General features: G+C 43.5%; 1 protein-coding gene across 2 annotated transcripts in view; it reads right to left on the bottom strand.

Annotated features, from left to right (window-relative positions):
• SCRN1 (secernin 1) overlaps window positions 1-17,170 on the bottom strand; it is a 60,446-nt gene that overhangs the window by 30,503 nt on the left and 12,773 nt on the right. The window contains exons 2-3 of one of the 2 annotated variants that reach the window (XM_045792950.2): window positions 7,979-8,118; window positions 7,313-7,472 (exon numbers count right to left, since the gene is read on the bottom strand). In XM_045792950.2, coding sequence (XP_045648906.1) covers window positions 7,313-7,471 — 159 coding nt within the window. In that variant the 5' untranslated portion in view covers window position 7,472; window positions 7,979-8,118. The remainder of the gene's footprint in view (window positions 1-7,312; window positions 7,473-7,978; window positions 8,119-17,170) is intronic. The other variant, XM_045792949.2, reaches the window with a different exon arrangement.

The raw sequence follows: 17,170 nt of genomic DNA, 5'->3' as shown, positions 1-17,170 counted from the left end.
GAAGACAGAGGGCCTTTCACAAGTGGATATGCATTTATCTATCCTATTCCACATCAAAAGGGACGTTGTAAAAAAAAAAAAATTAGAATCCACAACAGAAAAACTAAAGAACATAAAATAAAATGCTCCAGTCTTCCAACTGTGCAGCTAAACACAACTGTGCACGGTAATTTTAGAAGCTGAGGAGCTCTGCTAAGGGATCCTATTTCTCGTTCTTCCAGCCTTAAGCAGAGGGAACCTGCCATAGAATAGAGGATTGACGGACAGACTGAGGGAAGGAGGACGGGTGGGTGAGTGGATGACTTGGAAGGGAAGACTGCCTGGGAGGATGGGCCAGCTGGAAGGGGAGGCGGGTCAGTGGATGAGTAATCAGGATGACTTTTAGCACAGAGTTATTCCCAGAAAATGAAATCCTGGAACCTCAAAACTTAAGTATGAGGTTTCTAGGGAAACTGCAGAATATGTAAGTTTAAAATGTCATGAAATGGCTGAGAAATAGATGGGGTTTTATAGGAACTTCTCACTCTCCATAGTTTAGAAAAATAATTTCCTTATGCTAATGAGAGCTTTTATAAAAGTTACATGATAGTTGTCGTGGCTCGTGAGCCCAGCTGTGGGAAAGAACCCATCATTCTGTACTTGGAAAAGTTACAGGTGTAACTATAAGGGAACTAAAGGGGTAAGAGTAAATTTGCAAAGCAGATTTAGAACCATGTGCTACGGATAGGAGTTTGGGAACTGAGACCCGGAGTCACACAATCTCTCAACACTAGCCAATTCTTTAAAAAAAAAAAAAAAAAAAAAAAGAGGGGCGCCTGGGTGGCTCAGTCGGTTGAACATCTGACTCTTGATTTCGGCTCGGGTCATGATCTCAGGGTCCTGGGATGGAGCCCCGCCTAGGGCTCCCTGCTCGGCAGGGAGTCTGCTGCTCTTTCTACCCCTCCCCTCTGCTTGTGCTCTCTCTCTCTCTCTCATGCTCTCTTTCTCTCTCTCAAATAAATAAATAAAATCTTTAAAAAGAAAAAAGAAAAAAAGAAAAAGAAAAAGAACTCTTTTCACAATGTTCTCCTTAAAGTTTACAAAGTACTTTCAAGTGTCAGTTCCCATGGGCTTCACAAAAAAACTCTGTAAGGCAGACACAGTGGGTTTTATGATCTCCATCTGGCAAATGAGTAAACTGAGTCTCAACGACCCAAGGTGCAGGAAATGGGGGAGGCAAGACTGGAAGCCAGGACCCCCACATCTGGGGCCAGACTCATTGCACATTGGTTTCAGGCAACTGTAAATTTCCATTGCTTTATAATGGCAGAACAAGCATAAAGTGTTGCATGTTCATAGAAGGAAGGCAGGCTGGGAGCCCCTGAGTGGCTCAGTCAGCTAAGCATCTGACTCTTGGGTTTGGCTCAGGTCATAATCTCACGGATTATGAGATGGAGCCCCAAGTCAGGCTCTGCACTCAGAGGGGAGTCTGCTTGAAGATTCTCTCCCTCTCCTCTCCCCCTACTCACACTCTCGTTCTCTCCCCCAAATTAAAGAATAGATCTTAAAAAAAAAAAAAAAAAGAGGACAGGTTGAATTTGGGCCTTGAAGGATGCATAAGAGTCTACCAAGTAGATGAGAACAGGGGAGAGGAAGGCCATTCTTAGCAAAGGACAGAATGAGCAAAAGCGCAGAGAAATGCAAGTGTGTTAGTTGTTCAAGAAATGATGAGCAGCTTGGTGTAGCTCAAGGCTATGGTACCGGCTGGGAGAGGAAAACCAAGAGTGAGGTTAGAAAGGTAAGCAGGAAATTGTACGGAGGGCAATTGGTACAAATACTTTAGTCCATGACCCGGCGATCCTGCATCTGGAACTGCATGTAGCGACTATATCTGCACACGTGCAGGATGACTCGTGTTCAAGGTTCTTCATGGCTGACTTTCTGGACTAGCAAACAGTCCCAGTATCTGCCAACAGAGGACTGACTGAAAAATTACGGGACAACTCCACAATGGACTCCTGTGCATCCATGAAAAATAATAATAAGGACGATCTCTGGGGCGCCTGGGTGGCACAGCGGTTAAGCGTCTGCCTTCGGCTCAGGGCGTGATCCCGGCGTTATGGGATCGAGCCCCACATCAGGCTCCTCCGCTATGAGCCTGCCTCTTCCTCTCCCACTCCCCCTGCTTGTATTCCCTCTCTAGCTGGCTGTCTCTATCCTGTCGAATAAATAAATAAAATCTTTAAAAAAAAAATAAGGACGATCTCTGTGTACAGATGTAGAAAAATCTTTAGAAAATATTATTAAACAAAAAAAACTGTAGACCTTTTCTTGAGTTTGGAATTTTATATTGAAAAAATCAAGTTTCAGAATAGTATATATAATGTGCTACTTTTGTGAATAAAAGTGAGAAGATAAGGCTAAGTATTCATATTTGTTTGCATTTGCATAAAACACTGGAAGGATGTGCAAGAAATTAATCAGAAAGGTTATATTGGATGGGAATCAGAGTGAATAGCAACAGGGGGAGTAAGACTACTCACGGTACACCTTTTTAATATCACTTAATCTTTGAACCACGTGAATATATTACCTATTCAAAATGTAAAATTACATTAAAAAGCATCTTTATTTTTTAAAAGTATTCCGAATGAATTAAAAACTATGTCCATGGGGCGCCTCGGTGGTGCAGTCGTTAAGCGTCTGCCTTTGGCTCAGGGTGTGATCCCAGCGTTGTGGGATCGAGCCCCACATCAGGCTCCTGTGCTAGAAGCCTGCTTCTTCCTCTCCCACTCCCCCTGCTTGTGTTCCCTCTCTCGCTGGCTGTCTCTCTCTCAGTCAAATAAATAAATAAAATCTTAAAAAAAAAAAAAAAAAAAAACTATGTCCATACAAAAACCTGCACACAGGTGGGGAGCAGGGCTAAAAGACAAAACAAAACAAAACAACAAATCGAAACCTAAACAAAACAAAAAACACAAATGTTTATAGCAACTTTGTTCATAATTGCCAAATCTTGGAAGCAACTAAGGTGTCCTTCAATAGGTGAACGGAAAACTGAACTGTGGTTCATCCAGACAGCGGGATATTTTTTGGCACTAAAAAGAAACACACTATCAAACCGGGAAAAGACATGGATGAACTCTGAAAACATAACTACTAAGTGAAAGAATACAGTCTGAAAAGGCTACATATTGCAGGATTCCAACTACATGACATTCTGGAAAAGGCAAAAACTCTAGAGACTGTGAAAAGATGAGCGGTTGCCAGGGGTTAGGAAGAGATAAATAAATAGGCGGAGGATTTTTAGGGCAGAGAAAGTATTGTGTCCGATGCTATAATGGGGGATACATGTCATTATATACATCTGTCAAAACCCATTAAAATATACAACACAGAAAGTGAACCCTAATGTCAAGGATGGACTTTAGTTAATAATAGTGTATCAATGCTGGCTCATGGATTATAACAAAGGTACCACACTAATGCAACATGTTATAATGGGGAAAGCTGGGGGGCTGCAGGGTGAAGGGTTATATGGGAACTCTCTGTACTTTCTGTTCATTTTTCTGCAAACATAAAACTGCGCTAAATTTTTTTTTTAAAGAACAGAAAGTGAAAGTGAGCCTCGTGCCAGGCAGGAAGAGTTCCATACAAATCAGCCCAGACTCTCATCCTGTACACACGAGCATTTTTAAACAGAGTTGTGCTCTGAAAATTCTGGTGACCCCGCAGGCTGAAGGGTCTATGAAAAAGAGAGCCAGGGACCAATAAGCAGATGATAGTGGAAGGGAGATGGGGTGGGTCTGAATGAGCAGGGGCCCCGGGGAGGAGAAGGGAATGCAGGAGAGGAAACAACAGGACTTGGTGGCAGCTGTCCCTGTGCATCCAGGGATGCATGGGAAAATGAGGGTCAAAGTTTCCCTCTGGTTTCTAGATTAAACTATGTGGCAGACAGCGGTGCTGACAAGAGGGAAAGGAGCAGATGAAATGCAGGAAACGAATTTTGACCTGTGATGTTATTTTATTACCTGCAGAATATGGATGTGGAAATGTACAGAGGCAGCTCCAAACACAGGGAGACAACTCAGAAAGGAGGTCAGGTTGCCTTGGAAACGAATTCTGGTATGTATCAAACTGCTCTTATTTATGCAAGGGGACGTCATTGAACCTCCAGTGTAGGTGAGTGATAATATACCGTGGGTTAACAAGTGAAAGAAATGTAGTCTTATTTTCTAACCTGATTGTATCTGTGAACTTTAAATACTGAGTTATTTAGCCTATCCCTCCCAAAAGAAAACAAATTTTTCTAAAATATCTATTTCAGACATATTTATAAATGGCTTTTGTGTGATGCTGTGGTTACTACGGCTACTAAGAAGTGACCCCAAAATTTAGCAGTGTAAAACAACCATGTATTATGCTCATGAATTCGATGGTCAGGAGTTTGGACAGGGCGCCACAGAGCTGGCACGTCTCCCCTCCTCAGTGTCTGAGGTCTGGAATCGTCTGAAGGGCCATTCACTCACACATCTGGCAGTTGGCTGTGGGTTGATGCTGGTTGTTGGCTGAGGGACTTCGGTTCCTCTCCATGTGGGCCCCTCCCTGTGTTCCTCATTTGTGGGCTGGTTTGGGTTCCTTCCAGCATATACTGCCTGGATGCTTAGGGCCAGACCCCGAGAGTGAGAGACTCCATGCCGAATTCTTTTATGACCCAGCCCTGGAGGTCACGTGGCATCACTTCCACCAGGCTACGCTGGTCAGAGCAAACACAAGCCCTCACCAAGATTCATGGAAGGGGTGCGGGCATAACCTTCACCTCTCCACGGAGGAGTGTTCATCACATGTAAGAAGTGCATGTAGGATGGGAGTTGGTGCAGCTATCTTTGGGAAATTAAATCTGCCCACATGAAAATCAAAGTATTGTTTCAGTCGGTATGACTCTCTGAGAAAAAGGAACACTGAGGGAAGACAGACAGGGGAAGTCGAAACAACTCAAACCTGCAAACTTCATCTCTGCCCAGTGCACTCGGCTCCCAGAAGAGAGAAACATTCAGACCCCAACAACACGGACATTCACACATTAATGAATACCCATTTAAAGCCTGGCATGATCACCAGGGAACCTAGCACTCTTCTCTGCCGATGCAAAAGAAAAATGCTGAGGTTGAGGGGCTCGGACCCAGTTAGTGGTGTAACACGAGAGGTGAGTGGTTCTGGTGAAAGTCCTGTGGGAAACAGGCTGTCACTGCCCCAACCGCATACAATCCATAGGCAAAGTCACGCTCCCCGCTGCCTGGCCGCGTCCCCGCCTCTGCTCAATCCACCTAAGGTCGGCAGTTCCTTACAGAGTTCTGTTGCTCGTTGGTGCTGCTTAGTTGCTTTTAAAGAATTGAAACAGATAAAGATTCAGATAAGAAAATAAAACACACTGGGGTGCCTGGGTGGCTCAGTTGGTTAAGCGTCTGCCTTCGCCTCAGGTCATGATCCCAGGGTCCTGGGATCGAGCCCTGTGTCGGGCTCCCTGCTCAGTGGAGATCCTGCTTCTCTCTCCCCCTCTGCTGTCCCCCCTGCTTGTGTGCTCTCTCGTTTTCTCTCTGTGTCAAATAAATAAATAAAATCTTTAAAAGAAAAAAAGAAAACACACATTGATGAATACCCTTTTAAAACCTAGCAAAATTACCAGAAAAACAATCAGTTTATATTAGAATGCATAGAACACCAAAGAGTTGAGGTTTATGTCAATGGAAAGAGCTCGTTAATTCACCCGCCCCCAATTTTTTTCTCTACATTCTCCACCCTTTAACAACTACCATTTAAACACACACACACACACACACACACACACACACACACACACACCATAACCATGAAGTTTATTCCATGAATGCAAAGATGGTTCAATTTATCAGATAATTTGAAAGAAAAAAAATCAAGTGAGTTTCTCTATATCGCTGGGGGAAAAAAAGGAAAAAAAAAAAAAACTTCTAACAAAATTTAACACCTATTCCTGAGGGGTTTCTTTTAACCACTAAAAATAAAAACTGATGTATATTTTTTAACATGATAAAACTACATGAATCTCAATCGTAAAGCCAATATCTGAGTGACTGGAGAATCACTAGGGGCTGCCCCACTCAGGTCAGGAACAAAGACAAAGATAACATCACTATCATCCGTAACTATTAACACTGAATCCAAGCTATCGGCCAATCAGACAAGAAAACAGAGATGTAAGAACAATCAGACTATCTCTGTTTGCAGGTGTTGATAACAGTAAACCTGGAAAACCCAAGAGGATCAATGATAAAAGCTGACACAACCAATAAAAGAATTTAGTAAAACAGCAGACTGTAAAACTGACATAAAATAGCCATCGCGAAAGTTCGACAGCACACTCTGGGAATATGGAGAAACAGGCATTGTTCGATTGCTGGCAGAAATGCAAAAGTACACCACTTGTGTGAGGAAATAAGATAATATCCAAAAAAATTACACATTTATTTACTCTGTGATCCAACAATCCCTTTTTGGGTACCTATCCCAAAGAAGGACTGACAAAAACTGCTTTTTCAGCACTCGAAACAGGAATTGATGGATAATTTTTTAACATGATACAATACATAAACCAGGGCCAGATAGTGTGACAGATACCCCAGGCTTATCATTCCCTTCAAAATACGACAAAAATACTTGTAGTAACAAGACTGGAAAACAACCCAAACGTCCAGCAACATGGGACTGCTTAAACCGTGATACATCCATAGAAAGGGACACTCTATAGCTCCTGATGAGGAATGAAGAACGTTACCTCTATTCACTATACAGCGTGATCTCTAAGATATGATTCACGCTGAAAAAAGCAAAGTGGAGATACGTGTACATGGCATGCTACCATTCGTCTAAGAAAGAAAAGGAAATGGGATAAATAAGTGTGTGTGTGTAGTTTCTTACATACATAGGTAATTCTTTAAATGGAAGGACAAACCAAAAAGACTTCCAAAACATGGAAAACATCTACAGGAGAAAAAGTAAGTGGAGTAAATGAGATAAAAACTGATTCCAGACTTCTATGCATACGTGTCATTTTGTACTCTGACTTCGGAACCATGTAAATACTTTACTTAATTGTAAAACAAGGGCCATAGCCATGAATGTGGCATTATTCCCCATGTGATCCTGTTTTCCAGGCTACAAGCAAACCCGTGTGGGAACAGCATCAACAGAACCGACGTGCCAGTTCTGACCAGTGAGCCGACTTAAGGAAAGGCACGCTGGGCCAAGCCAGAGGAAGGGAATGAGTGCCAATGAGAGACTGTAACGTGGGACTTACCTCAACCTTGCTCTCGGGTTCATGATCAGCAGCCGAGAAATACATAATCTCCTGTACTTCATCCCTGGGCCGAGCTGAATTTTTCCCAAACACCACCAGGCCGTCCTTAGCACGTGGTGGGAAGGCCACAAAACAGTAACTTGGAGGAGCGACAGCCATCCTGCAAAGAGAGAGAATGCCAGAGATGGCCTGGGAGCGGCCGTGACGTGGAACATTCCAATAGTGAGTTCTTCAAACACGCTGCAGCAGCGAAAATAGCTTTCGTCTCGAACCGTGTGAGGCTAGCTCATTAAGAGATCCCAGCTGGCACATGAAGTTGGGCACCCAGAGCAGAATTACACAGCCATCGGGACCAGATAGTGTTTAGTACTCCACGGGACTGAACGAGCTCAGATTTGCAACAAACTGCAGTCAGGGGCGGCCAAAAGCGCAATGACGTAAGAGAAAGGAAAAGAGGTTATTGTTTCCGGCAGGAAACACAAACAGACTGCAATCTGTCACAGGAGTAGAAAAATAAATAAATACACTTGTAACAGTGCCCCGTGCAAGTGTCTCGGGTCTAGAGTTGTGTGGCTTCCACCTAATGGATTTTGGGGTGGTGATGGGGAAATGGGTATAGAGAGAAAGTGAAAGCTACTCCCCCTATTTTATATACTTTTACTCTACCTCAATGACAAGACGCTCAGGGATCTCTTGGTTTTCCTCCAACCTCTCCAGTGCTCCTGGGCTGGCTCGTTACCTCCGACCTGGGCACTGAGCTTCCACACTGCTTTACTCCTCTTTCCTCATTTCATGCTCCTTTCTCTCTGGGAAAGCACATCCATGCCCATGGGTCACTTGTGTGCCCGTGACCTATACAGTCAATCCCAGCTCAGTTCTCTCCTTGAGCTCCAGCCCACAGACCCAAATGCCTTCCTGATACCCAAAGTTGATTTCATCTTCTTCCCCCAACATCCAGAACTCAAAAACTATCCTTATCATCCATATCCAACATACAACCAAATTCCACCTGTAGAGTTGATCTAAATCCGTTTTGGAAACTCCACTTCTCCCCATCTCTGCTACCACCACTCTGCACCAAGCCGCCACGTCTAGCCTGGATTCCCATGGTAGTCTCCTGGGGGTTACTGCATAACCACCATTATCCCCCCTCCAAAACACTGGCACACGGCAGCCAACGTGAGCTTTTGAAAAGATTTGATCATGTCAGTCTTGTCTCTCTGCTTAAAATCCTTCAGAGGTTTCCCATGGTTCTTAAAATAAAGACTAAAATCTGATCAAGCTCGTACCTCCTCCCCAGCCTCACCTCCTGCCACTCACCATTCCACACTCTCGACTCCAGCACACGGGCCTTTTTCCAGCCCCTCTGATCCTCCCAGGGCCTTTGCACATGCTTCACTCCTCTCTCTGAGCACTCCTCTCTTTGTTCCCTATACCAAAACCATTTTTCCTAGTTAACTTCTACTCCCTCTCATACCAGCTCAAACATCAGTGGAATTTACGTCACTATGCTTTATGCTCTCATTGAATCCCACCTTTTTCCTTGATAGCAAATCTCAATCTGAAATATTTGTGTAATGATTTTATTACCAACAATCAATACTTGGTCTTTCCCCCCAAAATCTAAGCAATATGAAGGCAGTGGGGGGGGCCATGTCTCTTTTGTACACCACTGTAAACCCAGCTGTACGCAAGGTCTTTGCAGGGTAGATTTTCAAAAATAAATAAATAAACAAGTGCTTTTTTCTTCTTTCTTAAAACTGAAGCCAACCATGCCTCTGTACCTGGCTAGAATGTCCTCCCTTTAGTCTGTCCATACCCTTCAGGATCTGATTCAAAATCCCTTTCTTTCAGGACACCTTCTATAAAGGACTCTGTCATCTTCTCAGCACCCGTATGCACTAAAGCATCCAGTTTGTTCTAGGATGATGCACATTTGTTGCTTGTAAATGTACTGCTTCAAATGTTTCAAATAAAGATCCCTGAGGGCAGGGAAACCCAGGAAACCCAACTACAGCAGCCCCTTTCCCAACCCCCTATTACGGGGACTCAACGAACATTATCTATTAGACCAACTATCGTATTTATGTCATCAATTATCCGACTTGGATGTGTTTTATAAACCCAAAATACAAGTGAGAAGGAAACCAATGTTCTCAGCAAAGCCACCGGGATTCAAAACTCAGCTGTACCACCGACTACTGCGTGACCTTGAGCAAGTCACTTCACCTCTCTGGGCCTAGGTTTTCTCTTCTGCAAATGTTTGGCTCCAGCCCATCAGTTTATCATCAGTATCAGACGACATGATGCTTGAGAACAGATTTTGCAAACTGTGGAGGCTACATGAGTATAAGATATTTTATTTGGGTTTTGACTATTCAAACAGAGCAGCATCTCAACATTTCTATAGGGCAAGCCAACCAAAACCACCTCACTCATAACTGGAGCAGTTATCAAATCACACAGTCAGCAACACTCTGAGTTTGGAACCATCTTTGTGAGGGACCCTATTGCTATGTCTGCGTCCTGGTTGCTTCACGTAAGTCTGTACCCGAACACTCTGGGCCGGCAGAGTCCTGTCCTGCATCATGCAGGGTGGGCCCCAACCAGGGTACTGAGAAGCGGGGGAGCCCATAGCTCTGAAAATCATTCCCCCTTAGCTCAGAAAAATCGCCCCCCTCCTTTGTGAGAAAGAAAAGGCAGGAAGATAAAGAAACTCCAGTTCCTTCTCCCGTAATCCTTTCCTATTTCCACAAAAATGGCATTATCTTCAGACCTGAGGGGTAGAAAGCCATCAACCAAGACTTTGTATGTGTAAGAAATACCTAGAATAATTATAATATTAAATGCATTAATAGCAAGTTCCTATAATTTGAAGTTGGGGAGAATTGCTGGCTGAGCCAGATGAAGTGAAAATCCAGGTGGTAAGGTGGAGAAAGGGCACATTCACCTGTGTTTGCCTCCCTCCCATGTGTGGTAGGACTTCCCTTCCTTCTCCATCGTCGGGTCATTTCAAAAGTGCTGGTGTTTCATCTATGAGCAGAACCTTACTTTATTTGGCCCTTAAAAATAGTAGCTAATCCACTGGTCTTGCATTTATGAGATGTATCGGTAGAAAATAAATAAAACCCGCAGGGTTTTTGACAAGCACCTATTCTATTCTTCAGCCAGGACATCTGCTTGGTTAGAGAGTCGTATGAATCACGTGGTCATGATCTGGATGTAGGCAATAGAAGCCCAGCGGTACGTGGGCCCGGACAGGCTGGCTTTTCCACTGCATCTTGTGAAAGACTGGAACTACCAGAAGGGAGCAGAATGTTAATGTCTATGTTTTAAATGCTAAACGAACCAGCAAACTGTGTAACACATCCAGTAGCAAACTAGCCAAGGATAACTGTCCATTTATTTTTCCTGGACCACCATTCTAGACGCTGACCGGCCTCAGAGATGTCTTCGCTGGATCCTTTTCTACTCTCTAGATCAGTGCTGTCCCAAAGAAGCTTCTACATTAATGGAAATGTTCTATCTCCACTGTCTGATATGGTGGCCATTAGCCTCATGCAGCTATTAAAGTACAGTTGTTGTAATTAAGGAACTAAATTTTTGTTACAAACTTTAATTCGTTTAAGTTTAAGTAGCCACACAGGTAGCAGGAATGCTATTGGACAGAACAGCATTACAACTTTCCACTAAACCCAGAAATGAAGATTTTCACGTGAAGCTTTCCAGTAATCCCCGAAGTGTTTCTTCGTGAAGCCCTGCACATATTCTAAAGATAAAACATGCTACCATCTATATAAACTGAATTAGCAAAGAGGTGGTAGTACACTTCCAGAAGACCGAAAACAAACGTTAGGAAGTAGCTACTAACTCACCAGTAAGCTCTTTCCTCCAGAAGCTAAAGGAAATCATAGCCCTGGACACCAATTCCATTTCTCTCGAGGCGAGTCTCATATTCCTAACTCTGAATATACCATGAGCATGCTCCCCGTTGCTGCCTGGAAATCTTGCGGGCACCTCTCCCGTCAATTCCACTCTTCGCCTCCTAAATGAACTTTTGAGACCTTCACTTCTCTTCAAACCTCCACCCACCTCCTCCTGCGTGACATCTCACCTCCTCCTGCGTAAAGAAGAAATGGCCGGGGGAGGGAGACTGTTTCGGAGATATGATAAGAAGCTTTGAAGGTCCTGTGGCTGGAGAAGAGCAAGGAGCCAATAAATCAAAAAGCCAGTGCAGCTGAGGCCAGAGAGAATGGGGAAGAGGCTGGAGAAGCAGGCAGACAGGTCGGTCCACGTTAAGCCTTGCAGACCACGGCAAGGATTTTAGTGTCTATCCCATGACAGACATGGATGTCCAGGCCACCGAAGGCTTTTAAGTCAAGTGTTAGGTAGGAAGTGGAGCCGGTGCACATAGACAACTTTACAAAGAAGTTGGCTGTGATAGAGAAGAGACAGCTCATTAGATGTAAATGAAAGGGTCATCAAGTAATTCTAATTCTATGTATGTACCCCAAGGAATGATCAGGAACACGGACAAGTTTCATGCACAAAAATGTTCATCACAGCGGTATTTATACAGGTGGAAAACCAAAACTTAATTGTCCAGCATCAGAGTAACAGCTTAAAAATTCGTGCTACATCAATACTATAAAACCATTAAAAATATTTGCAAAGAATTTTTAATTGCATGGAGAAATGGCTAGGAAGGGAGATCCAAAATGAATTACTTTAATTATGTAAAAATACACATAGAAAAGACTACAAGGAAATGTGCCCAAAATATTAATAGTGGTAGCCTGACCACTGAATTCTAATGTTTTTCATATTTTCCTTCAATTTCCAATTTCCCTACAAGTATTTATACTTACATAAACACAAAAATGATTTTTAAAAAATAAACCCAGTGGATAGTACCAATTTGGGAATTTTATTTTATTATTTTTTAAAGATTTATTTATTTATTTGACAGAGAGAGAGGCAGGGAGGGGCAGAGGGAGAGGGAGAAAGAGAATCTCAAGCAGACTCCCTGCTGAGAGCGGAGCCCAACTCAGGGCTCGATCCTAGGACCATGAGATCATGACCTGAGCCAAAATCGAGAGTCAGACACTCAACCAACTGAGGCAGCCAGGCCCCTGGAATTGTATTTTAAAGAAAACACTTTGGCTCTACTTCCATGTCCTGATACATCCGAAGTTTCAAAACTGGTAAGTTCTTACGAGTTCTAGTTAGGATGACACTTGTTATTGAGGTACAATTGACATACATGCTATTAGCTTCAGGTGCACGACATAATGATCCAGGATTTGGATACACGGCAAAATGATCGCCACCATAAGTCTAGTTCACATCTGTCACCACACATAGTTACAGAATGTTTTTGCTTGTGATGAGAACTTTCAAGATCGACTCCCTTAGCAAGTTTCAAATATGCAATACAGTATTATTAACTATCGTCGCCATGCTGTAGCTGACATCCCCAGGACTTCTTCACTTTGTAACTGGAAGTTTGTGCCTTTTGGCCACCTTCAGCCGTTCTGTCCATCCCTCATCCCCCAAGGATGAGATTTATTTATTCAGCATTATTGCAGTTATTCTCTGATACTTTCTTCTACTTTTTTCTACAGCCTGTCTACTTCGGAGCTGCTCGAGGAGTACACAAACGTTCATTACTATTACGCACACGAATGGTGGGCAGGCCTCTCCCCGGGCCGTGCCCTCGGTTAAGGTGAAAAGAAAAACAGGCCCTCAGGAAGTCAATCTTCCACTGACCCTGAGAAGAAATGCTTCTGAAAGTGATTCAGGGAAACGCCATTTTGTTCCTATTATCTGTCAAAATACTAGTTAACATACCAGATAGTTACACTACAAAAGAAAAAAAAAATCGGACAAGCTGACTCATCTACGTACTGTACAAAGCATGCATTTTGAAATCTGTGTTTATGGTTTTATAAGCTATGAAATTGTTCTTGTATGACACAAGAAACTAAGACTTTTTTTCTCCTTTTCCCTCAGTAACTTTATATAGTATTATGATGTGATATTCTCCTCTACAGAGAAAAGTAAGCTAAAATTCAATGAGCTCCCAATTGCATATGCTAATACAGAAACTTACCGTATGAAAAAGTGTTCGTTGTTTATATTCGGCTTTGGAAAACACAGTATGACCATTTGATAATGGATTTTCTATCATGATACTCTCTACTGGAACCAGCATTAAAATGAGTAGACAGAACTCGCTCAGAAGTAAAGCTATGATGAATGGCTTTTTAAAACACTTGCTTTTTGGGGGGTGCCTGGGTGGCTCAGGTCATATCCCGGGGTCCTGGGCCCCAGCTCAGCGGGAAGCCTGCTTCTCCCGCTCCCTCTGCTGCGCCCCCTGCTCTCGTGTTCTCTCTTGCACTGTCTCTCTCTCTCTATCTGAAATAAACAAATAAATAAATTTTTTAAACCCTAAAAAAAAACTTGCTTGTTTTGCGATGCAATTCGTAAGCCATTTTCTGAGTGATAGGGACCCGAGGAGGGGATGGGGAGCAGGCATGACACTCCAGGCCTGAAATGGAACCTAGGTGTATTTAAAGCTGTGTTTTCCAAACTGCACGTTGTGGCCCTTCTGAGGGTTACGAAATCAATTTAGTGAACAGGATCAGTGTTTGTTTTTTTTTTTTTTTAAGAGGCAATCTTTTTTCTTTTAATAAAAGAATACATGCATCACACTTAATAAGGTTAAGTGTTGTTACAAGAAACGTTAAGTTCAGGTTTATACATATAAACATGTAAGTGTGTGCATGCACTGGGTTGAGATACAGCATTCCTCTTACTGTGGGTCTCAAGCAAAAATCTTTAAAAGCAACAGCTTAAAGGGTAGGTCTACTGAATAAGGCTTCTTTGTGATAAATACCAATTAGGATTCTTGCCAAGTTAGCGATAAACTAATAGTTCCCATTAATGAAACACTCCAATTCAACTCCCATAGATGGTTAAACTGACAGGCATTCCCTAAGATGTACTTGCTAAGAATATTTTAAAGTACATTTATCTGTAACCTGTACTGTATATTTTCTCAAACTGGATTATTTTTCACGTTCAGTGCTGCTGGAAGACTGGACGTTGGGAGAAGGATGCAAGTGGCAATTATTAAAACATCAGGATTGATGTTTTGATGCCGGCATTGTTGCTTTGGTGGAGAAAAGGAGTCAGATTATTCACCAGCTGGAATGGTGAGAAAAAAAAACAACTGGCACTTTCCTTCTCCCAGCCCCCTCCTCCAGCCACGTCTCTGTATAAGCCTCCTGGCTTCCTTTCGATGAGCCCTGTCCGAGAGAAATTTCTGCGAGAATGGCAGCGTTCTGGGTCTGTGCTGTCCGAAACAGTGGCCACTAGCCAGATGGGGCTACTGAGTACTTCACAGATGGCTAGTGTACATCAGGGGCTGAATTTTTAATTAATTTAAAATTAAAGCATCAACATTATACTAAGTGAAATAAGCCAACCACACAAAAACAAATACCGTACAATCTCACTTACATGAGGCTCCTGGAGTAGTCACATTCATAGAGACAGAAAGTAGTAAGGTGGTTGCCAGGGGCTGGGGGGAGGGGGGAGTGGGGCGTTGTTTAACAGGGACAGAGTTTCAGCTTTGCAAGCCAGAAAAGTTCTGGAGGTCGATTGCACAACAATGTGAATATACTTAACACGACTAAACCGTGCACTTAAAAACTGTCGTTAAGATGATAAATTTACGTTATGTGAATTTCACCACACTTAAAAAATTTTTTAATTAAATAGCCACCTACGGCTAGAGGCGGCGGAATCGCAACCCCACCGCTTTAGAGATGGTGCTGTCCGCTGCGGTGACATCCCCCTAAGCTGTTTCTAACCACCACTGTCCTCTTCATCCAGCTTCTTTCAGGAGTCAGGGCTCCTCGTGGGAGCAAGATGCTCACGCGTCCCTGGGGTGCCCTGCACAGAGGCCGTATCCTCACGCTCTGGCTGGTGACCGCAGGCAGGGTGCAGACGTGCGGGGCTGGAGCACTGTACCCCTGTAACTAGGAGACCACTCACAGAATGTCTAGACAAGGAGGGAGGAAGCCGCAAGCGAGAAAAGGTCTTTGTCCTCAAGTCCAGTGAGTTGTTATTGAAGGACATGAATGCTCTGCGCCCCAGCCGAGCCAAGCTGGGGTTTTCATCGCCTGCCTGCCAGACTGCCCTGCCCTTTCATCTCAATGAAGCTCCAGAGTGTCTGTCCCTCATCAGTGACCTTACCCAGAAATAAGAAAGCTATAATTGCCTGAGAGGAGGAAAATGACTGTCTCTATAAGCTAGAGGCTTATTAACTGTCTCGCAAGGAACTCTGACAAAGTGCTTTGACTTGCTCACAAAAATGAAACCCAAATGTCCAGCAAGGTTGCCTTATTCTGCAAGCTCCCAATTTTACCAAGCGGACTGGGTAAGCTTAATTCCAGGGTCTGTGAACTACCAGCTTCCAGAAAAGTCAAGGAGACATCATTTATATTACATTATTTATTGATAAATTCGTTGAATTATTGGCATTCCTGAAGTGAAAACAAGACAAAAGATAGTCACTTAGGAATTGGTTTTTCTGTCGTAGGTCTACTCTTGGGATCATAAAGGATAAATAAGGTGTTTGGGAAAGGAATTATCTAACTAGAAATCGGATGTCAATGCTAACCGAAACTCATGAAAGGCTCATCAAGCTCTGCTTCCAAGAAAGAAAGATCCTACTAAGTGTTCTGTTGAAAGCTCAAGGTAGCAGAGCGTAAGGCTTTGGGAGTCCACAGCTAGGGAACTGCAGTTTCTAATACTCAGTGCCTTGAATGAGCAACTATTTCACAGAAGAAAGACCACACAGGGTAGTAAGAAAGTAAGCAGGCTTTGGAGTCAACCTAGGTTCGAATCTCAGACCGCTGTCACCTTCCCATGACAGGATAACGATGGGGCTGTGGTGAGGCGAAAATGAGCTGAAACTTGCAAATACTTACAAAGTGCTCAGAATACCATACAGGACACGGTAAGGACTCAGTCCTCATGAGGATGAGAAAAGGTACTGAGGAGGGCTGTTGCTTTGTCAAGGTCTGATCTGTTCAGATTTCAGAAATGGGCTTTTTCTTGACGTATCTACATGCTCTGTCACCTTTTGAAGATTTGGTTCATTGTCCCTTGATGTCTTGGCCCTTTCTCTAATTTCAGGGGCAACATCTCCCTGTGACAGTCACCAGCCTCAGTCATCAGCACAATCTGCAGCTGACATACCTCTGAGCAGCATGAGGTGGGACGGGGGTGGCAAGCTGCTCGTTGGTTTGGTTTGGCCCAGGGTGTTGTCCCAGAAAGTGTTTTTTAAAATCTGAATTAGCACCTAACATTTTTAGATCTAGAGTTTCTTCATAGAAATTCAGATACTTCTGAAAACCCAAAAGATCTGGCAACCCTGGGAACCCATTCTTACATGACATCAAGACTGGAGCTGAGTAGGGGCTCCTCCCCACACTCCCCTCCACTCCCTGACACTGAGGCCAAAGACAGTGCCTCCTGGCCTCACCCTACAGCTCTTGCTTTTCTCTTTGTTTTCAGTGTTGGGTCAGCTGTACTCATTTACCATGCCTACTTGGCCCTGCAGCCCCATGTGTACAGAGGCAAGAGAATGAATGATGCACTTTAAGACAAACAGACCCTTGCTTGTAGCCTGACTTCACCCGCCAACCGCAACAAACAGGCAGGTTATGAACTCTGCACCAGAGTTTCCGCATGTGAAAATGGGACTAATCCCCCATACACAACAGAGCATAGCACTTGCATTTACGTGAGAGCATATGGAAAGCGCCAGGTCCTGTGGCTGTGTAC

The sequence above is a fragment of the Ursus americanus genome, chromosome 3, assembly GCF_024610735.1.
Source record: "Ursus americanus isolate L20-20 chromosome 3, mUrsAme1.1.p, whole genome shotgun sequence".
Classification (NCBI taxonomy): Eukaryota; Metazoa; Chordata; class Mammalia; order Carnivora; family Ursidae; genus Ursus; species Ursus americanus.
The sequence above is the reverse complement of the archived record's forward strand: the minus strand, read 5'-3'. Positions and strand labels throughout refer to the sequence as shown.